The 27389-nt window shown below is 46.5% G+C and overlaps 1 protein-coding gene across 2 annotated transcripts in view; it reads right to left on the bottom strand.

Annotated features, from left to right (window-relative positions):
- The window catches only part of Osbpl1a (oxysterol binding protein like 1A), a 186910-nt gene extending 159807 nt beyond the window's left edge, over window positions 1-27103 (bottom strand). For both annotated transcript variants that reach the window (XM_032886004.1, XM_032886005.1), the window contains exons 1-4: window positions 26990-27103; window positions 18137-18319; window positions 13479-13564; window positions 12543-12617 (exon numbers count right to left, since the gene is read on the bottom strand). In XM_032886004.1, coding sequence (XP_032741895.1) covers window positions 12543-12617; window positions 13479-13564; window positions 18137-18257 — 282 coding nt within the window. In that variant the 5' untranslated portion in view covers window positions 18258-18319; window positions 26990-27103. The remainder of the gene's footprint in view (window positions 1-12542; window positions 12618-13478; window positions 13565-18136; window positions 18320-26989) is intronic.
- Between the last annotated feature and the right edge of the window lie 286 nt (window positions 27104-27389).

The raw sequence follows: 27389 nt of genomic DNA, 5'->3' as shown, positions 1-27389 counted from the left end.
ACTAACATCTTCTCTCAAAGACCAAAACTGATCATTTTTAAAATAAATAAAACGGATGAGATAGCACTAGAACAATCTGAGACGCCCCTCACCGGACTTCCTAAAACAGGGCTTCCTAAACTTAGCCACCTCAGGTGTAGAAAACAGGCTCTCAGAAAAAAGAACTAGCATTAAAATACGGATGTGTTATCCAGAGTCAAAATCAGAACTCCAGGAGGCACCCTCAGGGGCCGGTGTCCACATCTACCCCACTGACATCACTGAGGAGGCACCCTCAGGGGCCGGTGTCCACATCTACCCTACTGACATCACTGAGGAGGCACCCTCAGGGGCCGGTGTCCACATCTACCCCACTGACATCACTGAGGCGCCCAGGCGTCTCAGTAGACGACGTGGCTTGTGTTTTCAGGGGCGTTGCAGAGTAACTCTGCTTACGGCTGAGAACTTCCTGTAAGCCCAACTCTGCTGCTCTCGGACCCATCCAAGGCTACCTGCCTTCTGTAACACTGCAGATACATCATCTCCCTCAGGTCTCAAGATCTGGAAGTCTTCCTCTAGTCCTGATGTATCCCTGGACTTGAAGAAACACCAGCCACACTTACATTTCCCTAACTGAGAGCCTTTCAGTACCTCCCCAAGTTTCCTCATGTATTCACACTGTAAAAGGCCCTACCGAGAAAGCATTCCTAGACAGCAAATACTGAAGGGAAAACGGAAATCTACCCTGTAATTAGGGGTTGGGGAAGGTGCTACAAAAACCTCACAAAGACAAGGCTCTGACAAAATTGAAAGGGAGATCTTGATGCTCACTGGGACAACCCCAGTCTAAAGGTCAAAGTGTAAAGTCCAAAAGGCCAGGAAAATGCCCGAGGGATGAAGCTTAGATAAAAAGCAATGAGTGCATTCCTCCTCTGGAGTATAGAAGGCAAGAGGAGCGCACAGTGAAGTAACTGCTCTGACACAGGCACTGCACAGGCCTTCAGTGTGTGGCGCCTCAAGTCCCTCTGTAGATGCAGACATCAGAGACCTGAAGCAGCAAGGCAGCTGACAGGAGGACCTGGAGGCCTGAAGGGAAACATGGGGCGGAATCACAGGTTCTAAAATAATCCCCTAGGAAGATCAAATGAAGCCAGAAGAGCAGACGGATTGGTTGAGGTGGAACATTTCCAGAGAAAAGAGAAAGTTAAGAAAAACACGGAGAAAGGCCTCTAAGGGAAGAACCATCAAAGCAGCCAGAGAAGCAGCAGGAGGCAGAGCACGCTGACTCCTCCCAGAGAAGTGCTCAGCTTGTCAGACTGCAAAACATGAAAACAGAAACCCTGAGACTTAACAAAGCACAGCCACATCCCAGAGACGCAGCTAAACGATGGCATGGAGAGCCAGACTGGAAGAGGTGCCAGGGAAGCTGAAATGAGTGGAGAGTCCTGCTCGAAGCAGGCTCGGTCCCTGCACTGTGTAAAGTAGAGTGCAGCCTCTCACCGGTCCCTGCACTGTGTAAAGTAGAGTGCAGCCTCTCACCTTGCACCTGCCCCCACTCCACCTTCTTACCCTCCTCAGCCCTCTGCTACCCATTCTCAGTGTCCCCTTCCCTCAGTCGAGGGAGGGACGCTGTCCACTTTTCTCCCTAGGTCTGAACAGTAACTACTTTTGAACATTTATTCATGAACAAAATGCTTCCCTCACATATTTCTGGCCAAGAAAGCACTTTAGCAACTTGTCTAACAAGTCAGAAGACCAAGTCTTCGTTCTGGTCTTGTGTCTCAGTGAATGCCCAGTAAAGGCAGGGACTGTACAGTCAAGGTCCCAGGAAAACTAACACAGTTGTCCTCGTGTCCCCAGTTGCCCTGACCCCACCCTGTGACCCACTGTCAGTCATCACTGATCCCTATGATGCTGTCACCATCACTCAATTCATTCCAGGTGAAGGAAAGGTTTTCACACCCATGTTGCTTCAGAAAAATTTCCTACAGAGTAATTCACATAGCACAGATCTTACCCTGTAAATGCACAGGATTCTTTGGCCTTTAGTATGGATGCTCACAGAATTGTGCTGTCATACACACTACCAAATATTAGAACATTTCGTCACCCTCAGGAAACCTTGTCCAATCACTTATCCTTTCTCTGCATCCCCTAGCAACCACTCAGCCACATTCGGTCTCTAAGAACTCCCCTCCTGAACATTTCAGTGAAAGAAACATACAGTGCTTGGCCGTATGCTATGGTTCCTTTCTGTCACGGTTCTACTTGGGTATGCGCCAGTGCGCCATTCCTGTTGCTGAAAGGCTTTTCCACTGCCGGAGAGTGCACCACACGTTAGAAACCGATGATGACTGTTTTGTCTGTTATGAATGGTACTGCTAAAAGTATTACCATATTGATTTTTAAAACTTTATCTTAAAGTAGATTGTAAATTTTAAAAAAAATGACACACAAAAGTTAACCAGACCCAAGGGGTATAAAAGTCAATGAATTTTTACACAATTAGAATAGGCATTTGGAAATTGTAGAGCTTCACGTTGGATTTTATGCTTTCACTATGGAATGTATTTTTATTAATTCAATCACTATTTACAATGAAACCCGCCACAGAGCTGGAACTGGGAGAATAATTAGCTCACTTCTGCAGCTCAGGTCCGCTATCTGCACTTACTAAGTAAACACTCACAGAACTCTGTGAGGCATCAACTATCCCAGCTCTGTCTAAAACTATGGTACCTCGGCAAGACACTGATAAATGTGTTACACAGACAGGTGCAAAAGTGTGGCCCTCTGCACAGCATAAACTCAACCAAGTTCATGCCACAGTGACAATCAACAGCCAAGTTCTGCTCAAGTTAGAACGGGACACAGGGTTGATTTCTCTTCTGTAATTGGGTCTGAGAGCCAGCACTGACTTTAGTAGTGGAGACTGTGCTGTGGACAGAACCTTCTCAGTCCTCTGAAGGGCTGGATAGAGTCACCGCACTGGTGATGGTGAGGGGACAGTGAGGCAGGACTGCCATGGGTTCAGGGCCATCCTGAGCTACTGGTAAGTTCCAGGCCAGCCTAGGATTCGGTATGAGACTGAGACAAGGTTAGAGGAGGGAGCTGGGTATTTCCTGGAAAAGTCGTCTCCATGGAGCTAAGCCTGAGCATGGTCTATACATTTTAAACAATCCTCACAAGCAGGGACCAAGTCCGTGACTTCAGTGAGCTCTGCCAACAACCGAATGGGCTTCCAAGCGGCTCTAAGCCCCAGAAGAACAGGCCAGCTAACGCTCTGAATTCAGTCTCATGCTGCCCTGAGCAAAGAAGATAGCTAGGCTATGCCGAGTTCTCCACCAAATCTTAATGATGATCTCAGCAGCAAAACTAACACAGCCGTGAAGCCTGAGGGTGAGCAGCCTTGGGATTTATGTCGAGGGAAGATGCTCACGGCCAGCAGCATGTTCAGCTGAGCATGGGCTACCTAAACCTGAAGGTCCATGTCCCAGCGACCATTCAGCAAGTATGGTCAGGTGAGTGTTCAAGCCAAGGGGACAGGCACAAGTATTCTGTGAGAACCTCAGGAATCTCCTAAGAGAGACGCTATTGTTCTTGTACCATTTTTGCTTCCTCTAACATGATTCCGGAATTTTCTGGCTCTCATACCAGATGATAACAGTCTGAGCCACACTCAGAACAAGACAAAATCCCTAGCTGTGCTACCTGACTGCACTTTCACATGGGAAGAATACTGCAATGTGAGTCCCTACTATTTAGGTTCCTCCCCATTGTACCTTCATCTGCAACACTTTCAGTGATTAGACGGTGCAGGAATTAACACGAATCACAACTGGAGACTTGTCCCCACCACCAAAAGCTAAAAGACAGTGACCAAAGCCTTCCAGATCCCAACAGGTGATTCTCAAACTATCATTCAAGCAAAACGGTAAAAGTTATTTTCTAATATGGGAATTCTTTAAAGCTGATATGCCAGGCAGCCTTTCCCTGAATGACTGTGCTTAAGACAATTGGAGACCCAGGAAATGTAAACTCCACCCAGGACAATGGTAGGCAGGCTTCCCAGGACAACATAACTGCAGCCACAGACTGACAAGCAGAGGACAAGAGGACAGAAAATGGGAAGGATCGCCTAAGAGGGGGCCATTATACAGGACATACAGTTAGAGATAGAAATGGCAGAGAGAAATCTGAAGTGCTTACAAAGATTCTAATGATAAATGGAAATAATGAAGAATATTCAAGAAAGCATTAAGTCCAACAAAATGAACTATGTAATAAAGAAAACATATATAGGACTCTCTTCAGCTAAATCTGGTGTGGTCAGAACAATGTATTTAACTAAAGTCCAGTTACAGATTAGATTAAGAGATTAAGACAGTAAGGAGGCCTAAGCAGGGATTAAGGGAGGGAGAAATGAAAGGAAAAACCGTGCTGAGGAAAGGAGAGGTATTTTTCCTCAGGAGTATAGATGCTGGTTGGTCAGCCATGCTTAGACAGGCAGCAGTTCTTGAAATCGGTGGGTTTCTTGGAGGAGGAGGAGGGGGGGGAGGAGGAGGAAAAGATGGTGGTGGTGATGGTGGTGGTGATGATGATAATGATGGAGGGCATGGTGATGTAGAGGAGATGATGGGGACAGGGAGGAGAAGGAAGTCGGTGGCGACTGTGTTGGGAGATGCAAAGGAAATGTGAGAGGGGCTGGGAATCGATATGACCAAGATACAGTGAATACACGTCAGACTCTAAAATACACTTGGGCTGCTTATCTGCGGCTGGAGACGCCTCAGCAGTTTAGAGCACCTGTTGCTCTGTGAGGTTTGGGTTCACAGCACCCATGGGCTGGCTTACAACTGTGTAACTGCAGGGGATCTAATGCCCTCTTCTGACCTCCACAGACAGCAGAACATTCATATACATAAATTGTTAAAAAAAAATGCTTATCTGCCAGAAACAAATAAATAGAAATCTAACATTTAAGAAGAAACACAAGAATCAGTAATATAACAACAACAACAACAAAAAAGTATTTCACCTGAGGAGCTAAAAAAGAATTTGTTCTTGATATGAACCACAAGGGACAGTTAGAGGGTCACCAGTTTTTCATTATAAAGCATCTTAATATTAGATGGCATTTCAAATACATATGTGTACATCAACACACCTAAGGAAGAATTAAAGAACATTAAATACTGACTGACTCAGATAATGCTTAATCAGAGCCCACCTCGATTAGAAAACTAGACTGTGTCACTCACAACTGTAAGAAGGAGCAATGGATGACAGGTGACATTTTGCCCAGCTGGGAGCATAGGAAATCAGGAGGGCAGCTCAACTGTGGCAGGTTCAGGATGAAGAGCCTGCTGCGGGCAAAAGGGCGTGGTGGGACTGGGGTATGGTTCAATGGAAGTTATTGCCCAGGGTGTGTGAGGCTCGAGGGTTGATTCCAGCAGCACCAAACACAGTAAGATAAAGAAGTCCATGACGAATGTGTGCCTCGAGGTTACCTGCTGCCATCTCCACTTAGTGCCTCAGAAAGGCTCGTCTGTTGCTAACTCTCAGTCCTCCCAGCCTTGACTCTCTGACCCCGCTGCGGGACCATAACGTCATCCTCTTGGTCAGATCCAACCACAAATGCTTGGAACACTGCTCCCCATTGCAATCAGTGAGCTCACATGCAGCAGTCTCTCACAAAGGTCCAGACCACAGAGTGAATACTCATTAGTGAGGTCCTCAGTGAGGCTTGTACACTTCATACCCACAATTCCCTCCTTCAGGACTCTTGAGACATGATTACCTCATACATTTTCTAGCCTCTCGTACTTTATCCAATCTACCATGCTCAGTTACTTTAGTCTGTAGCACCTGGGGCATCTTGCCATTTCATACTGGGGTCATCGCTTGTCCACACTCTGAGGACTGTCTCAGAACGGCTCAATTGCTATCAAAGAAAACCAATGTGCCATGGTTAGAAGCTGGAGTGTACAACACAATACTACCTAAGCCAGCTTCTGGAACCAAGCCACCTTTGGACTATTTAATCAACTATTCACTAAAGGAGAAGCCAAAATCTATGTTAAAAGCTTACACTATTCCTAAGCTGTTCCCAAAACGGTCACTTTCTGAAGTAACTGTATTCTTAGAAAAGAAGAACCATCAAACACAGCACCCGGTCTTACATAAGGTCCGGGCTGACAGACAAGAAGTGTCATTAGGACCCTTTGTTCAAAGAAAAGAAGTAGCACCCCAACCTAGTTGGGCTCACAGTGTGTCCACTAGGTCCACAAACAACCAGGCGGCCTTCTCCTGTCCCTCTGAGTAAAAGTGGAGCAGACTGCTTCCATGGCCTTAAAGCTGCCTTCTTCCAGCCTCTAGCCAGGGCAAGCCAGAAGCCATCCCCTGTGCAGACAAGAATGGCAGAGTTAGTAGCATGTTTACAGCCCAAGAGAAAGGGCGGGGACCTGTCGCTGTGCAGACCCCTGTGCAGCACGCTCAAGGCTCTGCGTCTGACCAGCACTTGGTGGCTAACAGCTTCCTCCAAGGTTAAAGCATTCCATCCTGCAGGAAGCTCTTTAAACAGGAAAGTAAAGAACTCACATTAGTGCCTGCGACATCAGGGCCTCAGATAAGTCCCTAAAACTGACCAGATTCACTCGGCCCATGAATTCACTCTCCCAGAGTAAAGAACAAAAGCCGGGTCCCTGTTGGACTGCAAAGAGGACGCAGAGCAGACCAGCTTCCTAGAAGCAGCAGGTATTAGCCGAACTGCCTGGAACAGGTTTAGACCAGTCACTTAGAAAGGATACTCTCCTGACCTGTCGAGCTGCCTGCAGCCTGCACGCTGTGTGCAGATGTCCAGCTTTGTGAGCTGTCACCCATGCTAGAGTGGGCTTTGGTGATGGAGCTGTTTTGAGTCATTTCTGCTTCTCTCAGGAACCCCATTAAATTTCCTTGTTTTGTCAAATTGGAATTTGGTGATCTGAGTATTTTAGTCTGTGGTGGGTTCCCTGTCTGGAGCAGGAGGACCTGTGTGCTTTGTCTCCCCAGGAAAAGTCCTGTCACACAGCAGTTCATGAACAACAGCCATCAGACACTGACATTGTGGAGAGGCGAAGAGTCACGTGAGGGGTGCACTGATGACACTTCCTATCACATTTCCACACCATTCACCTGTCCACCACAACCATGGACACCAAATGCCAAGCAGAGAACACAGGGGACTTCCGCAAACCCAACCAAATACAAGAGGCTCGATGACAGCCACTCGGCCTCACGTGCTACTTGCTGGAGAAAGGGATACATAACACATGGTGCACGGCAGCTGATATGGAAAACCTATTCTTTCCTATCCCAATCAGGAAAAAGATCACGGGCAGCCTGCACTCACACAGACAGCAGTATACGATTACAGCTCCCCTCATCCACTGAGCATCTGTGGGGCCTCACAGCAGTCTACCCTATCAACTAGAGTATCGTTGAGCAACAGATCTAGAAGAGCTGGGGTCAATCTTAGGAAGAAGGAAGGGGCCTTGCCATACCAGTCATTTTTTTTCTCAGACCCGTGAGTAATGCCAGGATATTTCTTCAAAAGCAAAGAGCAGGCTGACAGGATGGTATTTTAGCCAAGCCTGATGACCTGAGTCCCACTCATGGTAGAAAGAGAAAGCCACTTCTGCAAGTTGTCCCTGACTTGTCCATGTGTGCTGAGGGCTGAGGTACACGTGCCTCTCAAACACATACAAATAAATAAATGGGAAAAAATTAAAAGGTATCTAGAAACACAGTCCAGAACCCCTAGCTAGCATGTGTGACTCTGTGTGCAAACACACACACATACACACACGAATTACAGTGTCAAGAACCAGCAGGTACAGAAAGTCACCATAAATGTTGAGCCTGACCATCAGAAAGAACAGAGACCTAGAGGAGATGGCTAACAGACACTGTACAAAAGCTCCGGCAGCCTCAAGCCCTCATGCGCTACGTGTTTATCCATTTGTTGATCGAGGCAGACTTCCTATGCACTCCTAACCGACCTCCGATCCCTGACCCTGCCTCTGCTTCCTCAGGGAGACGATTACAGGCATACATCATGATACATGATCTTGTCCAATGAGCGCAAGCAGGCAAGGGCAGTGAACAGAAGGGTACCCAGGACTGAGAGCCAGAGTCACTCCCCAGGAAACCTGTCAGGAAAGGTAAAAAATCCAGAATGGACACCAGGCCACAGGAGCTGCTTCCGTTATACATCCAGAGTAACCACGGTCCAGCAGCCTTCCCACAGACGCTCCTCCTGGGAGAGGAGCACAGGCGCCCTGAAGTTGCTGCCCCTACAGATGGATGAAGAAGTAAACCTCAGCTAAGCTACACGAGGGTGGGTTGTGGGAGAAGCTTTGATCACTGCCAAAGTCCCCTGAAGGAATGAGAATTCTGACTGCAGGTTTGGGGAGTGGCTAGGAGCCAGGCTTCAGCAGCAGCAGTTACCGAGCATGGCTTGCCTTTACGTCTCCAGAGCGGTCCCGCCTCCAGAGCGGTCCCACCTCCAGAGCGGGTGTCTCCAGTACCTAGCAGTAGGAGCTGTAAGGCGCTGCTCTCCCCCAATGCTCCCCACAGCGGCTGACCCAGCTTCCGTCCACTCCCGACACCTCAGCCTTCCTTCCACAGGAGTGACCCACAGTACAGAGCTCCTTAGTGCTGATCTGCACCTCAGCTGCTTCCCAAGAACAAAAGGCAATGCGCCTGTCTGTGTACGGACAGCTGGTTACCGAGCAGTGAAACAACACAGTCGATTTTTGGAGGTATGAGACACACCTCAGGCACAGGGGAACCCCTACGTATACTTCAGGTCACATATCACTCTGTCAGGATATACAACTCCGAAGGGACAGTACATGAAAAGCATTATTTTAGATTTATTGAATTCCAGTAAAAATGAAGGCCAGTGTCACAATCCAAATATTTACTATACTTATTATGTCACTATTTTAAGCAATTTACAAAAGTTATAAAGATTCTAAAATTATAAATGCCTCTGAAAAATAAAGACAGGAACAAATGCCACACAGATCACTGAAAGAATTGTCATGCTGACTTCAAGCATAGGACACTAGGGGGCGCTAAGATACCTAGAAAAGATAAACATGCACCTCCCCCCTTCAAATTTGGCAGCTGAATTTTATTTATTACAGAGTGCAAGGATTTAAAAGAATCTTACAGTTGGGTTTTTTCCTTTCAATTCAATTTTATTTAAAAATCACTTAATTTCAAGCTTATAAGATATTTAAAATTATATGCATGGTAAAAGATTATAAGATAATTTGTAGTTTTGTGAGCACAATTAGAAATTAAAATCTTTATCTAATCTAATTATACTTAATTATTACATATATAAGCTTAATATTTTAATATAATATAGCCATTTATTTTAGCTAAATGTTACCTGATCATAGTTGGACTTTCAGACTAAGGTCCAATTTAGCATGGTCACAGATCTAGAGTTGAAGAAGAGTAGAAATGCCCGGAGTATGACAGCGGAGCACAGAGGATGGCCTGACGGCTCTAAGGGACCGGGGTGGGCACTGACGGCTCTAAGGGACCGGGGTGGGCACTGACGGCTCTAAGGGATCGGGGTGGGCACTGACGGCTCTAAGGGATCGGGTGGGCACTGACGGCTCTAAGGGACCGGGGTGGGCACTGACGGCTCTAAGGGATCGGGTGGGCACTGACGGCTCTAAGGGATCGGGTGGGCACTGACGGCTCTAAGGGATCGGGTGGGTACTGACGGCTCTAAGGGATCGGGTGGGCACTGACGGCTCTAAGGGACCGGGGTGGGCACTGACGGCTCTAAGGGATCGGGTGGGCACTGACGGCTCTAAGGGATCGGTGGGCACTGACGGCTCTAAGGGATCGGGTGGGCACTGACGGCTCTAAGGGACCGGGTGGGCACTGACGGCTCTAAGGGATCGGGTGGGCACTGACGGCTCTAAGGGACCGGGGTGGGCACTGACGGCTCTAAGGGGGATCGGTGGGCACTGACGGCTCTAAGGGACCGGGTGGGCACTGACGGCTCTAAGGGACCGGGGTGGGCACTGACGGCTCTAAGGGATCGGGTGGGCACTGACGGCTCTAAGGGATCGGGTGGGCACTGACGGCTCTAAGGGACCGGGGTGGGCACTGACGGCTCTAAGGGATCGGGTGGGCACTGACGGCTCTAAGGGATCAATGCAGGACATCAGGAAATGTGCTAATTCCTTGGGAGCGATCCTGGCAGAGCCTCACTGGAGGGCTGAGATACACACAGCAGCGACTCTGACACAGGCATAAGAGGAGTGGGAATCTGAGCTCAGAGAGGCCTGGCGAAGGAGAGGCTCCTGCCAGCAGCAAAGAACCAGGAACTGGGGGAGACTCAGTAGAGAAACGGGTCTGGGTCATGAGGGAAAGAGATGGAGACAGGATGCGAAGTCCAGGCCGTGAAGAGAGGTTGTAAGAAGTCTCACTGAGACTCAGGAAGAATCGCACAGCGTGTGTTAGAAAGGGAGGTGCCTGTCGCAGCTGTGGTTAGGGTTTCCCGTCTGGTTTCAACAGCAAGATGAGAATCAGAATGCCCCGACATGCAGGGATGGCTGGTGACCGACACAAAACACCACTAGAAGGATGGAACTCTGGAGCCGTGTGAATGCTCTCTAAGTGACAAAAGCCCGTAAACAGTTATGTGCCCACAGGAAGCACAGCCTGCCAGGTCACTTCCATTATAATAGAAGAGAATTATGAAAATTTGGGATGAGTGACTTCTGGCTGCTTTTAGTGTCGGCTAAAGGTTATCCTGAAAAGAGGCTGCACTGAATAAAACTACCTGCATGAACCATGTCATGGTCCTGGGTGTGCACTGGGGACTCGACAGAACCACGGCACTGTAAACGGAAGCAGAAGCATTGTAAGGAGAAGGGGCAGCCTCGGTAGGAACTTGCCGCGTGGGGCTGCTCCCCCACAGAGAATAGCTTTCTATCACTGCTTTAGCTAGCACACACCCGGGGCTTTAAATCAGTCCTACAGTTGCACCCGGCCTGAGCTCTGAAATGCAGCCCAGTAGGTGAAAGCAGTGAAAGACGGAATCCTTCCAGAAGCTCTGTCAGGGGTTTGTCCCCAGCTGCTCAAGCTTCTAATGCTGTCAGTGCTCCTTGGTTCATGGCTGCTTCCTACGATTTGCAAGCCAGAAGCATAGCATCGAACTGGACAAATTTCTCTCTGAATCAACTCCTCTTCTCTCTCCCTCCCTTCTCACAGTCTTAAGGACTCCTGGGATAGCAAAGCCCATCTTTCAGTCAGCTGAATAGTGATCTCAGTTCCATGCAAACATATCAAAGACATATCAAAGCACATATCAAAGACAGACAGCTTTGAAGCTTACCATATAAGCACTGGGCTGCTCTGTCATTTGCCCTAACAGAGCGATCCTAGAAATAAAAGAACCTGTAGAGAGTATGGATCTTCCCATAGAGTCCCAGATACTAGGGGACAGCATCATGTGTGGGAGACATAAGAGTGGGCTTGTCAGGAAGAAGCAAAGTAAGAAAGGGCTGAGCTCTAAGCACTGCCCAAACTAGGCTCACAGACAAAGTGGAAGTCAGGGAGACTGAGCTGTCAAGCCCACTGCTACCTAGACACTGGCTGACCGCCAAGCCATGCAGATGCAAGGATGATACGGAAATACTCAGAAATATCACAGTACATATTTTTAAAACATACAAGAGGGGCTAGGAAAATAGCTCAGGAGAAAACAGCATCTGCTGTGTTAAGCACAAGGCCCTCAGCTCAAAGTCACATAAAAAGTCAGGCACCATTGCAGCCAAGCCTGCCACCCCAACAGCACGAGGACAGAAGTAAGAGGACTGCTGGGGCTAGCTGGCTGTCACATTACCTCAAAGGAATAAGGAACCAGATGACAGAACACACACAGAGTCCTGCTCTGGCTTCATGCCCCATACACGTGTGCACACACTTGTACACATGTGCTACTGGTGCCCACTGCCATACAGATGAACCTCACCACTGTGGTACAAAAGTGCCTCCCTTTATAAGAAGCGTCTGGAAAAGGCAACTACACAGGAACAAAAGGTAACCTGAGGCAGGTGCAGGGAATGAATGTATGGAGGATCCAAGAAATTCAGTGGAGTTGACAGAAATGTCCCCAACTGGTCATGTGGTGGCTATACCACTGTGCAAATGTACCATAAGTCACTGCAGTGTATATGTCCCCAAGGTAAACTGAGACAGTGTGAGCCAGACATTGCTTTTAGGGGTGAGGGCGTGGGGTGGGGTTGGGGAGAAGGTGGAGGAGGCTGGGAGGCTGGGCCATGTTCAATCAGGAAGGGCACGGCTAAGCTCCTGCCTTTGTGTTCTACTTCCCTGTGCAATTCTGACCCGTGAGCCCTTCTGCCCAAAGCACTTTCTACATGTGCTAGAGGCTCCCAGGAGCTGGACAGAGGGAAGGACTGACCAGACAGCAGCGACTGCTCTCCCAACCATCTCACTTGCAAAGCAAAACGTAGAAGGTCTTTCACCTTTCGTCCTGTGAAGGCAGCTCGGTGCAGCGGCGTGTCCCCCATGTCATTTAACATGTTCACTTTGGCACCAGCCTAGTAAACACGAAAACTTTAAATGTCATCCACACATTAGCAATCAATTAGCAAACAAAAACCCAAAGACTTCCTATGTGCTTTAGACAGTAAAATAACAACACTGTTTGTTGCCACGAACAGTAAACTCGATGCATAGCTGGGATAAGCAGGTTCCTAACAGGTAACAATCCCGCAGGTAAGCAGAGTACAAGACTTTCCTTAGAGCCTGCAGCTCCACCCGACCGTGGCAGTGGAAGGATTGGATGAAGAACTGACTCTGGACCTAAAGCATCTCCTCTACGTCAACAGTTAAATGTCCACACTACAAAAGATGCCACAGCTTAAGGCACAAAGTGGGTACACAATGTAACCCAATCTCAAAACTATCCCTGTGTGGAAATGACCAGGGGAGGCGTGCGAGGCCTTGGCTCTCACTGTCTTCTCTGAGACTCGGAGGCTAGGTTTTAACTCTTTAGCATGTGCTCTGCTTCTTTCCTGTAACTATCGTACTTGCAAAGCTGAAAGTTCTCCTTACTAGTATCTCCTTACCTCTGCAACACTGAGATGCTTTAGAATGGACTTAACTTGTCCCCTAGCCTCATCCACACTGAGATGCTTTAGAATGGACTTCTAACTTGTTACCTAGCCTCATCCACACTGAGATGCTTTAGAATGGACTTCTAACGTCCCCTAGCCTCATCCACACTGAGATGCCTTAGAATGGACTTCTAACTTGTCCCCTGGCCTCATCCACATAGGCAGCAGAGAACTGAGGTCTGAGGAGGTGCTGCTGCTTTAGTGAACTACCGTGGCTCAGCGTGCTCAGACTTCACCAGAGGATTCCCACAGAATTAGTCATTAAAAAAGCTATAAAGAGACCTTCAACAGATCCTGGACCACTTGTCTGTGTCCAAAATAGCATGCCAGATGAAGAGGTGTCCAGCCCAAGTTAGACTTACTTCTTCCTAAAAACAGGGGAAAAGGTATCTTTAGTTATTATTTAGTTGTCAATCAACTGGATTTCTTTCTAACAATACCTTGGCCTATAGGTCTCACACTGTCGATGAGAGGCAAGACACCTTACCACAGTAAGAACCCCAAAACTACAGTGAGCTGCGTCCCGCAGGACTAGACTGGACGTCACCTGTTGCTCACCATGTCCATCTTTCAAGAGAGAACATCTGTGGCCAAGTTATATCTCAACCGCCCGCTCTCCATCAGCCTGTTCACTCGAAGAGTCTAGTCTGTAGCCATCTTGCCACCACCAGTTCTTCAAACTCTTGTACCACTAGGGAGGGTGGATTAGGAGCTCAAGGTGGTACAGAGTCCTACAGAGTGGCGACTGTTAGTGTCCCTGCAGCAGCTGCCACACAGCTCACCCCAGACAATGACTTACAAGAGAATCTTTGACTTCAGATACAATCTCAGTTAATGAGAAGATTGGGTTACCAGAGTACAGCTAGAAAACCAAAACCAACACTAAAAGCAGTAGATATCAGATCCAAACAGCAATGCTAAAGAGAGGAATTAACACAAGCAACAGAAATGAAAGCTGTATAGTTCTATTAGGCAAAAGAGATAAAGGACAGTCTACTGGGCTTAAAACTGAGATAACTCCAAAAGCTTGCTAGAATTCTAAACCAGGCTGTAGAATGACAGCCCTATCAAATTCCCAAAGCTCAGCTAGAGGACCTAGCAGAGCTCAGGAACCCAGTCACCATGCACTGTAGCTCCCGGATTCTAGTTCTGAACCCACACAATCTTTAGCCACAACTGCCATGTCTACAACAGGTTAATGACTCCCTCAACCCGCCTATGTGAAACTCAGCTGCCTGAGAGCCTGTGCCTGTCACCATTTACCAACTGCTGCATCTGCTTCTTTCCCAAGAGCCCTGTAGAACTCCTAGGGTTACTTCACTGACATCTTTTGTCTTCCAATCCTCAGTAAAACCTAGCTTTTCCCATAATAACCCTAGCTTCCTCACATGAAGGCTCTTCACTCAAGAACAGCCATATCAGGTAGAAGCCATATGTTGAGCCCCTGTAACAAAAGTCTGCTCAGGGCCCTGGCCAAGAAATTTTCCATTTATGTTATAAGCCCTTCTTCGAGCCACAAGTTCAGGAAATGCTTCCCCTGCTGCCTGTCAAGCCTCCCAGAAAACCATAATGTTGCCAACACAGTCCTCTACATTGTACATTCTGCCGCCATCCTAAGGGATGTCCTGGCCATCCAAGTTCCCCAAGCTCTGTTTCTCATTCACCTCAGTTCTGTTTTACTTCATTTATTTACTGTGAACAAGTATGTGTGCGTGCATGTATATGTGTGTGTCTGTATGTGTGCATGTGTTTGTGTGTGTGTCTGTGTACACTTATGTACCTGTGTGTTTGCATGCTTATGTTCATGTCTGTGTACACACGTGTGCCTGTGTGCAGGTATATGTGCATGTCTGTGTGTGTATGCATGTGTGAATGTCTCTGTGTGCATGTGTGTATGTGTGTGTGTCTATGCGTGTGCGTGTGTATATATCTGTGTCATGGAACACATGTAGAAAACAGAGGACAACTTGAGAAGTCAGTTCTCTTCTCTCCTTCCATCATATTGGTCCCAGGAACCAACTCTGGTTGTCAGGGTTGGCAGCGAACAACTTTACCCTCTTGAGCAATCTTGGCAGTCCTCTCCCACCTTTTTGAAACTGGATTTTATGTATCCCAGGCTTCTATCTCCCATGTGCTGGGATTACAGGTATACAGCAGCGTGCTCTGTTCATGTAGGGCGTGGATGACATGCTAGACAGCCACCGCACCAGGTGAACTTCATTAGCATTTCTTATGAACTGTGTCTCTGCTCAATGTCAAGTAGCCACTGTCAGGGCCAAGACTTGGTGCCCACTATGATCATAAAAGCATTCTCAGGGCTGAAGCGATGGCTCAACAATTAAGAGCCACTGGCTGCTCTTCCAGAGGACATGGGTTCAATTCCCAGCACCCACATGACAGCTCACAAGTGTCTGTAACTCCTGTTCCAGGGGACCTGCCACCCTCTTACAGATACACATGCAGGCAAAACCTCCGATGTGCAAAAGAATAAATAACTTCTTTTAAAAAGAACAAAAGCCATTCCCATAAACTCAACCCCTCCCTTGTCCATGCAGGTCAGGTCTCTAGTCTTTCATCACTTACATAGGTACATGGTTCCCATTTCCCTTTCACCAACTCTGCCACTGACCCTAGTGTCCCTGTCATCATTATCCATCTTTATTGCTGTCACAGCTGGCTATGAAATCCCAGGTTACAGTCAATGCTGAAGAAAAATGAAAGCACCTGAGGATTTGGGGCACCACAGAGTCAAGCCCCACACTTTGGCTTAGTGTCCTTCTTATGATGCCTGACTAAGGAGCCTCTCCCACACCCTCTCTAACTACTGATACCCCTGACCTACACCACACCTGCTAACAATGACTTCACCTTTCAGCACCACAGAGAAAGCAGAAACTTTCACAGAACTCCTGGACCTTCCTAGCAGCAACCTAGGCCCACAGTGCCATCTCCCATCCCCACTGCTTAGACCACACTCACCCCGCAGGGCAGAGCCTGGCCACCCTCTTAGACTTCAGCCCTTCTGGCTCCTCTGACCCTCTCCTCCCTAGCGTCACTTTCTCCCCTTTGGTTTCTTATAGGAAGGAACAAGTAGCCTCTACCATCTCTCTAATCAGCCAAAACCAACCAATACTCCCGACAGTAACCACACACCCTCTTCTGTTTCCATTCTTCCCTTGCTCTCGCCATCATTCCAACCTACCACCTACTGCCTGCTGCAGCCTAAGCCTATCTCCTACCTTGACATTAACACTGTCCTCAAATGTCATCAAAAATGCTGTCACTAAATCCAGTGTGGCACTGTTCAACTGCCAGTTCTGCATTCTGGTCTCTCAAATCTCTGGAATATCTTCAGTGGTCGGTCTAAGTTGTCAACTTGACTGAATCTGAAATCAACTAAAAAGCAAGCCATTGGGCACTCTTGTAAAAGGTTTTCTTGATCAGGTTACCTGAACTGGGAAGACTCACCCTAAACAGGGTGAGAGGTACCTTCCAGATAAAAGGTGGTGGAAGAAATTAGATTTTTTTTGCCTTTTGCCGCATGCCTTCTTTCTTGCTGGCAAGTTCATCTACCCTGTTGCTGCAGCCCTTCACTAATATCAGAACCCAGGTCCTTCTAGCTTCAATGTACACTGAAGACCAGCAGCAGTCCAGGAAACCTCCAAGCTGTCAGCACCAAATTGGTAATGCTAAGGCATCTAGCATCCTGGAAGGAGCAGCCACCATGTTCCTGAGTGAGAGAGCCATTGTGAACCTGCTGATGGCATCATGGTAGCCAACCAAAATCCCGTTACGATGCAACAGAGTGTGTCAGCTTTGCTCCTCTAGAGAACCTGACAGGCCTTCCTTCGGAAGCTCTGTTGTCTGGCTGGGGTCTCTTTCTCTCCCAGCCCTTTCCACTATTTTGTCTTCATGTCTTTGACTCTAAAATTCACATTTCCATCTCTAGCTCTCTGCCTCCCACACGGGCCACACATAAGCCCTTGCTGAGACCGAGGATCTGTAGAAATGGATGGATGATAGATGTCATAACATATACTTCTTGGTCACAAGCCCAGTGAGATTAAATTCAGAGGCCCCTAAAAACAGGCCGGCCACATCCTTAGGAAAGCATTCCCCGGCAGCAACCTGTCTTATCATCTACTGTATCAAAGCAGACTCTGTGCTGAGGGCTCAAGCTCAGGGCAGACGGCCAGACAGACAAATACATACAGACTCACACGGACACACACACATACATAAAGAGATACAGCCAGGGAAAGGCTAAATCTCAGGACCTCCATGTTCTTTGAACCGCAGCTATGACTTCCCTGGTTCTCCAGCCTCCAGACAGCCACCATGGAACCTCCTGACCACAGGAGCCAAGCTCTGATGTCCCCAGTCATAATTATACCCCATATTAGTTTTGTCTAACTATTCTTCTCTCTCTTCATCTAGTTAAGTGACACAGGCCTTCCCTTAGCACCCTGAATCCATTTCTAAGATGCTATTCTTCAAACTAGTTAGGAATCCTCCTCTGTGGAAGCACAGAGCTTCCAGCCCCTGCACCCATTTTGTAGTGATGACTAGCCTGGTCTGCTAATCTAGAAAGCTAATCTCAATGAGGGCTGACAGTTTGTCAGTCTCTCCCAAGGAGATCACAGCAATTTATCTGCAGGGAAAACCGCAGTCACTCAAATCTGCTGGCTCAACTATAGCGTTGCTAAGAACAATAAAGAAAGACATCATCGGGGAACGCATACCCGGGCTCACCTAATAACTTGTAAAGTTCTAAGGATGGATCTCGGCTCTCTACCTTAGAGGGTACACGGGTATAGTATTATTTCACACAGTATTGTCGGGGAGCTCTTCCAAGGAAAGGGGAGTGAGATTTATCATGGGCAAGATCGGAAAGCTTAAATACATGGGAGGCTTGTACCAAGCAAACGTCGGGAGCCCACCTTTACAGTCGATGTCAGCGACCACTTCAGCCCGCGCCATGGCTTCCAGCAGCTTCCTCACTTCTTCAGCATTGCCATTCCTGGCGTGATGGAGAAGCTGCTGCTCGGCTTCTGTGTTCATTTCTGGACTGAAAAACAGAAGTGGAGCTCTCACCCAGCAGCATAACGCGCTCACAGCTGGGCCTGTCAGTGTGGAAAGGGAGAAGAAGCATTTTACTTGTAGTTCACGACAGACAAAAGAATTTGTTTTTTAGAGCCAAAAGAAAAAAATTAGAGATAAGGACATAAGAACCCTAGATGGTAATACTTAATCCTGTTCCTCTTAGCTATCTTACCTAGCCCCAAACTAAATATATAAAATCATAGCCAAACAAAATTTTTATGTCAAAATGAGCAAGTGTTATAAACAGCAATTCTCAAAAGAAGTATACATTTCAATTGTACCAGTAAATAAGCAAATAAAACATATTTTTCCACACTAGCCAAAAGCAACAACAACAACAACAGAAAAGGCTGAGCCTGTGTGCTGGTGGCGAAGCAGGGATGTGTGCTTATGAGCTGCAACGCAATACCTTTTCTGCTGCACAGAAGTCCAGCTATTCTCAGTATCAAATCAACCCCAAAGTACATATGTAGCATTTACTGTGAGGAACTATTTCTGGGCTCTGTCCTACAGAATCACAGAATGCTTTAAAGTAACTTCACCACTGTGTACCTGCAATAATGGAAGAGTTAGACACGCACAGTCCATTAAAAGGGAGCTGGTCAAATAACTCCTGCAGAGAGGCTAAGAGATGATGGTCTCTGGACTAGAAGGCAGTGGTAAGAGGGAAGGCATGGTCTCAAACTTAGTAGCCTATGAAGAGAAAACCAGATCCCTGCCTGGTGGCTTTAATCGACACCCCGGACAGTGGCAAGCCAGGCAAATCAGGAGATCCAGCACGTCACTTCCTCCAAGACACAGCTCTCAGCAACTGACCACACCAGCTGGGCCTGACATAACAGCGGCTGCCCAGCTCTCCTTCCCAGCCCGCTCGCTACTTCTCTGCTCTTAAAGAAGAGCCACTTTCCAAGGACAAGACAAAGCGTCTAAAGTATGGAAGAGGCCAGAACCAAGCAAGAAAAGCAACCAGAAGACAAATTATTCAGATAAACAAATTTTAAAATTAAGACTAATAGATTTATAGTATAGTATATATTTAATCTTTATTCTTAAAATAAAATAATGGAGAAAATCATTAAAAATTTAAATAGCTCAGTAGGAGAGTTAGAACGGAAAGCTGAAGCTCTATCCTAGAAAGCAGCAGTGTTAGGAAAATAGCAAGGTGCAGGCAGGCAGCGTGGCACAGAATTGTAAGCCCAGCACTTAGAAAGCTGAGGCAGGACAGTGCTGCAAGTTCCAAGGCCAGACTCAGCTCCACAGGGAACCCCTACTAAGAAAACCTCATGGAATTGCGGTTTTGAAAGGAATGCTTAGAACTAAACAACCTTTCTCTTCTCTTTCCTTTCTTTTTTTATTTCTGGTCAGTGGACAAGCTACTAATCTCTGAGTGGTGGTTCCAATGAGTAGGCTCCCATGGGCTCATACGTTTGCATGTTTGCTCCTTGTTGGAGGACGTATGGTCAGGAACCTATTTTACTTTCTTGGAGACAAGGTTTCACTGCGTAGCCCCGACCGTCCTTAAACTTGCTATGTAGACCAGGCTGGCCTCAAACTCACAGAGACCCACCTGTCTCTGTCTCCTAAGTGCTGGGATTGAAGGTGTGCTCCACCATGCCAGGACAGAGGGTCTATTCTTTTATAATTTAAATCGCAACTTTTAAAATTCCAGAGTTAAAGAATTTTACATACTATAAACATAAAATTTCTAGAAATATCAAAGATCATGAAGTTTAACAACCTGAGCTAATTCTTCAGAACACAAGAAGTGTAAAACATTTAATAATATAGCTTCTTGAAGAAATCCATTTTCCATTGTCTGTTTTCTGGAGAGGACTCTGATAGCCCAGGTAGAATGTAGCAATGTAGCCCTCGCTGGTGTGGAACCTGGGATCCTCCCATCTCAAACTACAGCTCCACCATGCCCACCTACCAGGAATAAGGTTCGCAAAAGGTGTTTTAAAAGTGAAAAGTTAGGGGGTGGAAAGATGGCTTGGTCATTAAAAGTCCTTCCAGTTCTGGGTTCCCATAACCACAAAGCATCTCACATCTACCTCTAACTCCAGTTCTGGGGCTCCAACACTCTTTGATCTCTGAGGTAACCTCCATATATGTGATACATATGAACACACACACATATAAATCAAAACAAAAATTGTGGGCTGGAGAGATGGCTCAGAGGTTAAGAGCACTGGCTGCTCTTCCAGAGGTCCTGAGTTCAAATCCCAGCAACCACATGGTGGCTCACAACCATATGTAATGGGATCCAATGCCCTCTTCTGGCCTGCAGGCATACATGCATGATGAATGCTGTATAGATAATAAGTAAATCTTAAAAAACAAAACATAACTCTAAAAAAAGTATGGCACAGTAATATATAGCATGTATGGAGTTAAACTCCAGGCAGGGACACACACACACACACACACACACACACACACACACACACACCAGCATCACTCTGCTACAGAATATTTGATCACAATGTGAAATGTGAACCCCAAGATTGTGTTTACTTAAAATAAAAAACCCACCTTGCTGTGGTTGGTTCACCCCTAACACACCCCTTTTATCCAAGAGCTGAACAAAGTCAACCTGCTAGCTCAGAGAGGCAGAGAAAGCACCCAGCTAAGCCTCCTACTCCACTGACCTCCCAGAAGAAGAAAACTCCTCAGGCTGTCTTACATCCTACCATTCAAAGACCCTCCTTTCTGTTCACTCCCTGTCAGCTGGTTGCTTGCTCCTCCTCTTGACATAGGGGTGACTTTATTTAGCTCTTGGATTAAAGGTGTGTGCTAGGATTGGTAAAGATCTTTTCCCAATCTGTCGGTTGCCATTTTGTCCTATTGACAGTGTCCTTTGTCTTACAGAAGCTTTGCAGTTTTATGAGATCCCATTTGTCAATTCTTGATCTTAGAGCATAAGCCATTGGTGTTTTGTTCAGGAAATTTTCCCCAGTGCCCATGTGATTGAGGCTCTTCCTCACTTTCTCTTCTATTAGTTTGAGTGCATCTGGTTTGATGTGGAGGTCCTTGATCCACTCGGACTTGAGCTTTGTACAAGGAGATTAAGAATGGATTGATTTGCATTCTTCTACATGCTGACCTCCAGTTGAACCAGCACCATTTGTTGAAAATGCTGTCTTTTTTCCACTGGATGGTTTTAGCTCCTTTGTCAAAGTGCCCATAGGTGTGTGGGTTCAATTCTATTATTCTGTTGACCTACCTGCCTGTCTCTGTACCAATACCATACAGTTTTTATCACTATTGCTCTGTAACACAGCTTGAGGTCAGGGATGGTGATTCCCCCAGTTCTTTTGTTGTTGAGGGTAGTTTTCACTATCCTGGGTTTTTTTGTTATTCCAAATGAATTTGCAAATTGCTCTTTCTAACTCTATGAAGAATTGAGTTGGAATTTTGATGAGGATTGCATTGAATCTGTAGATTGCTTTTGGCAAGATGGACATTTTTACTATACTAATCCTGCCAATCCATGAGCATGGGAAATCTTTCCATCTTCTGAGAGGCTCTGCCAGATCCTGACCAATACAGATGCGGATGCTCGAAGCCAACCATCAGACTGATCACTGGGACCCCAATGGAGGAGTTAGGGGAAGGACTGAAGGAGCTGAAGGGGCCTTATCTGGCATCAGTGGGAGGGGAGGCCCTTGGTCCTGTGAAGGCTCCATGCCCCAGTGTAGAGGAATGCTAGGGTGGTGAGGCCAGAGTGGGTGTGGGGGTAGGGGAGCACTGTCAGAGAAGCAGGATAAGGGGGGATGGGATAGGGGCTTTAAAGAGGGAAACCAGAAAAGGAGATAACATTTGAGATGTAAATAAATAAGATATCCAATGTTTTAAAAAGTAAAGTAAGGGCTGGAGAGATGGCTTAGTGGTTAAGAGCACTGACTGCTGTTCCAGAGGTCCTAAGTTCAATTCCCAGCAACCACATGGTGGCTCACAACCACCTGTAATGAGATCTGATGCCCTCTTGTGTCTGAAGACAGTGACAACTACTTGTACAACTACTCATACAACTAAAATAAATATAACTTTTAAAAAAAAAAGTAAAGTAAAAATTTTTTAAAAGGTGTATGCTAGGGCTGAGCCTACCACAATTACTGTTTACAGTAAACAGAAAGTTCTGAGATCAGTACACAATCTCGGGGTTCACAATATGATCAAATACCCTGAAACAGCACTCAGCCCACCCAAGAGTCAATAAAAGAATGTGGTAAACATGCAATAGGTTATAATTCAGCTTTAAAAATCTTTCTCGGGTTGGGGATTTAGCTCAGTGGTAGAGCGCTTGCCTAGGAAGCACAAGGCCCTGGGTTCGGTCCCCAGCTCCGAAAAAAAAAAAAAAATCTTTCTCTGGGGGCTGGAAAAATGGTTCCAAAGCTAAATGTTTGCTAACCTTCCAGAGGACCTAAGCTTGGTTCCCAGCATCCACATGGTGGTTCACAATTAACTATCCACAACTTTCACTACATGGGATGTGAAAGTCTCCTTTGGCCTCTGATGGCACCAGTCACACGCAACAGTACACATACATACAAGTAGGCCAAACATCCATACACATAATAAAATAAGTTAAGTCTTTGAATATTTCTTCTGGCATGTGCTAGAACCCCGATAAACCTTGGACACATCTTGCTAAACGGCATCAGCCGGTCACAGAAGGACAGGCATGGATGATTACACTTACGTGAGGCAGTGGCATAGCACAATTCGGGAGCAGGAAGCAGAGCTCCGCCCACTGATGTGTAACTGTAAACTCAACACTCAGGAAGCCAAAGCCAGAGGATCACAAGCTTGGAGCTATGGAAACCCAGCCTCTAAAGTTTTAAAAGCAAATTTAAAAAAAAAAAATTATAGTTGCCAGTAGCTAAGAGAAAGAAACAAATGCCAGGAATTGCTCAGGGGGTTCAGAATCTCAGTTCAAAGAACCAAAAAGCTCTACAGGCAGATGAAGAAGCACAATGGTCCGCACCATCATTAAAACTCTAAGATGCTCTTGCCTCAGGCATCCAAGGCTGTAGATGTGAGCCCCAGCAGCACAAAGGAAAACAAATCACAGGCAGATACTTATTTTATGGTTGGATATCAACGTGTCAATGTAATATTTTAGCTATATCATATACTAAGACTTTTAACAGTGGGAAAATTAGATATACATATACATAGAAACTATACCTTAAAAAGTATATTAAGAAAACTGTTTCACTCTGTATTCCAAAGTAGTCAGCTGCTAACGGGACTTTGTCCCTGTGTTGTGTTTCCTAGCTAAACGCTGATTTTGTCCTTGAAAGCACAAAAGATGCAGGAAATTAAAGTTATTTACTGAGGGAATGACGGCAGAGCCACAACCACAAGCTCTAGCTTCCAATGGAGGGTTAAATACTGCAATCTAACTCAAAATTTCAGGCCAGTGTCTAAAGCCATGGATTCGGCTCATTGATCCCCCGTGGACACTGAAGAAGAAGAATCTGAATTGTAAGTAAAACAAGGCGGTTTAAGGAAGGCAGCAATCTTTGAGCTCTGCTTTGGGAAGCAGCTCTAGTGCCGTTAGCTAAAGACAAAGCTGCTTGACTTTTCACTTAGGAAACTTTCTCCTCTGGCTCCTTCAGTGAGCTTGTGCCCTGATAATGAGCATCATTCTTCTGAAAGAAAAATAGCAGTGCTGACTACACTGTCACGTCACATGACACTTTATAAACCACCTTCTGTGTGTGAAAGGCACGGCTTACACACTTGAGTGCCACACAGAAAACAATGCCTAATCGGGTTGGGGACTTAGCTCAGTGGTAGAGCGCTTGCCTAGGAAGCACAAGGCCCTGGGTTCAGTCCCCAGCCCCGGAAAAAAAAAAAAAAAAAAAAACAATGCCTAATCACTGGGTAGTTATCATTCTAGCTACACTCAGTTGAAAAGCTCCATGCTTGAGGAGCATTAAGTAAGTGTCATGGCCTTCCTTTACAACAGTGTTTCAACTTTATGTGCTACACTGTATTTTCCGTCCACAAGGAGCCTTCCTGCACCTGCCTTCAATTTTAATGTGAAAAATTGTGAGAACTGCAAGCTAATGTTTCAAAGCAGCGGAGTCTACAGATACTATGGCAGGAGTCTCAGAGTAGATAAATATTTTAATAATAAAAATACTAACAAGGAAGTTGATGGAATTTTATTTTTAATAAACATTTTTGAGCCTCAGACAAAATAAATTTCTATTTTTCTCACTATTTCATAACTGAAAATTATCTTGAAAGTGGAATTAGTATCATATAATACTGATGCACCGTGGTTTACACATTGTAGAAATTTCTCTTTAGAGAGAAGTTTTGAGGAGAAAGGGTCTAGCAGCTGCCCAGGATGTCTTCCAGTTCCTGGGCACAGTGGATCCCCTGACCCCAGCGTCCTGAGTAGTTAGGACTAGAAGCTCGTGTCACTTTTAAAGGGAAAGTAAGTACAAAGCACACTTGTGGTTTACTTTCCCATGACGCATGACGGGAAGTGTACAGCTAAGAATGCTGTCACTGTCTGGGATGCAAGGTCCTAGTCCAGGGTTAATGAATTAAAAAACTCAGGAGTAGCCTAGTAAACCTCCTAGTTCTTACACCAGGCCTTCCTACAGACCCTTGATAATGACAGCATCTGCTCAGTATTGGGAAAGAAACCATGTGAGGAAAACCTCAACAGTCTAGTGATCAAGACCATGTCAGTAAAGCACATGACACCAAGATCATAGACAGGCCTGTGCAGAGTGTGAGACACATCTTTTTCTCTTCTCCGTGTGTAAGATACATGTGTGGCACGCTCGTGTGTCCAAATGTGCACACAGCACTTGTGTGAGGTCATATGACAACTTCCAGTCTCTCCTGGCCTTCTACCCGGCTTGTTTGAGTTAGGGTCTCCTGTTCACCGTAGTCCCTAACAGCCTAGCTGTCACAGAAACTTCCAGGGATTCTCCTGTCTCTGCCTATGATGCTGTAGCGGCATTGGGATTACAGACTAATGTGTCAGGCTTTACATGGATTCTGGGGATCTGCCAAACTTAGGTTCACACAACACCAACCGCTTTACAACCTGAGCCATCTCCCCTACCCTTTCTAAAACGTCATTAGTGAGTAAGCCAATAACTATACCGCAAAACCTGTACTCTTCCTAAGGGCGTCAAAGAAATTACAATGCCAGCAGTGAAATTCTGATTGCCAGCAGACCAGTTCAAGGGAACTAACAAAGTTCTAAGCAAGTCAAAATCTAGTAGGCAGCAGCTATGCTCTCCTCCATCTGTTACCACTTGAGCTGCTTTCCACTGACTTGTTTTCTGAGAGCACTGATGAAGTCCGCTTCTTACATCAACATGCAAGGACTGTCTCCAAGTCCAGTGAAGTAGTACACGCTCAGGAGAGTGACGGCAGTCTAAAGCCAGCCTGAGCTAATGAGACTACCTCAGCATGAAAATAAAACAGGTTGCCACAGCAGAGCTCCAACTGAAAAATACTATGATCACACAGCTCTAAGTCAAATCAGCAAGAGAAACTCTGTAACTTAATAGACACTGAATCATATGACCCCTCTAAAGAAACTGACTGTTCTTTTATACAATTGTTCCTTCTGTAACAGTACCATTTCCCTTTAAGGAAATACAGAAGGGGACTTTTTTTTTTAGAGAAATACTGTATGGCTGTTCGTAGGTATACAACTAGAATAATATCTATAAAAAATGAGCAGCCTCCAGGACAGGGATTAGCCAACTGTCACACATTCCTGTTGATGAATGAGAATACTGAACACCTATTTCAGTTAAATCTGCTCAATTTCTGTCAGTTAACTTTTACACTTTTTACCAGTTGCCAACACTGTTGGAGTTACCTTGTCCGGGAAAAATTAAAAGAATAAACTTTCAAAAAGTTACCGACATCTTTCTCTGTAGGTTATACCGGGCTCACTTAGTAATTATGAATTCGAGTATCAAGAGAAAGTGGACTCTGTAGCTATTCCATAATTACAGATGCTTAAAATTTCATCCAAGGGAGTTAGTTTTATACTAACCAAGTTGCTGGGGAAAAAATCTCGGGGTTAGCGTGTAAACACTGACTGACCTCAATGTAGTCAACAATTTCCAAAAGCTAAGAGGTGAAGCTTTGCCAAACTGTATCAACTATGTATTTTTTTCCAGGATCGAACGAATACTTCAGGAAGACATACATCAGTGATTGCAAACGAGTTCAATTCCATTATCAAGCAGCCTCACAAACACCAAATAGCTACTGAGCAGCAATCAATCAGCTTTGTCTAGCTTCCAAGCAAACGCTGAGCAATTCAATTTCACAATGCTGCCTACTTAAAACTCCAAACAGGAAAACTCGGCTCTATGCCTCCTGCGGACCCTGAGGGACATGGATTAAGCGCATCTTCCCCAGTTGAGTGCAGCTGCAGTCATTCGCTTGCTAAATGGCCTTTAGCTGTCGTTGGGGTTTGTAGAGCGGGTCAGATGGAACGTGGGACAATGGTCTCACGCACGACGCGTGACTTCCATTGTCAATCAATCCTCGGGCTGGAAGGAAACTACAAGTTAGGACGCGCGCTTCTAAGTCGCTCGCACTTGCGCAGCGCGTAGTGCCCTCAGCCCGGGCTCCACAGCCGAGATCCCGGGGCTCCAGGCCCGTCACGCCCCACCCTGAGCCACACTGACCTGCGGGATTGCGGGTCCCGCTCCTGAGGCGGCCTCCACCACAGGCCGGGCCGCGCCCACTGGACGCCGGTCACCCACGCGGGCCGCTCTCACGAGGACGGTCCAGGATCCCAAAAGGAAACCAGGCGGAACCCAATGATCCAAGGGTTAGTAGCTAGGAGGGCCCTAGTAACCAGCGCGCCAGAAATGTTGGCGCCGAGCCCAGCACGTGACCGCTTGCGGGGTCACGCCCCTCTAGACCACGCCTCCTGCCAGACCCGGACGTACTGACCGCCTCCGCTAGGGGGCGGAACCTCTCCCTCCTTCTAAAGTAGCTGAGGACTGGCCCTGGGGGGTTGGAGGGGAGCTGAAGAGGGGCGGCAGCATGGACTCTGAGCAAAATAATACCCAGTTAATACTG

The sequence above is a fragment of the Rattus rattus genome, chromosome 15 (assembly GCF_011064425.1).
Source record: "Rattus rattus isolate New Zealand chromosome 15, Rrattus_CSIRO_v1, whole genome shotgun sequence".
Taxonomy (NCBI): Eukaryota; Metazoa; Chordata; class Mammalia; order Rodentia; family Muridae; genus Rattus; species Rattus rattus.
The sequence above is the reverse complement of the archived record's forward strand: the minus strand, read 5'-3'. Positions and strand labels throughout refer to the sequence as shown.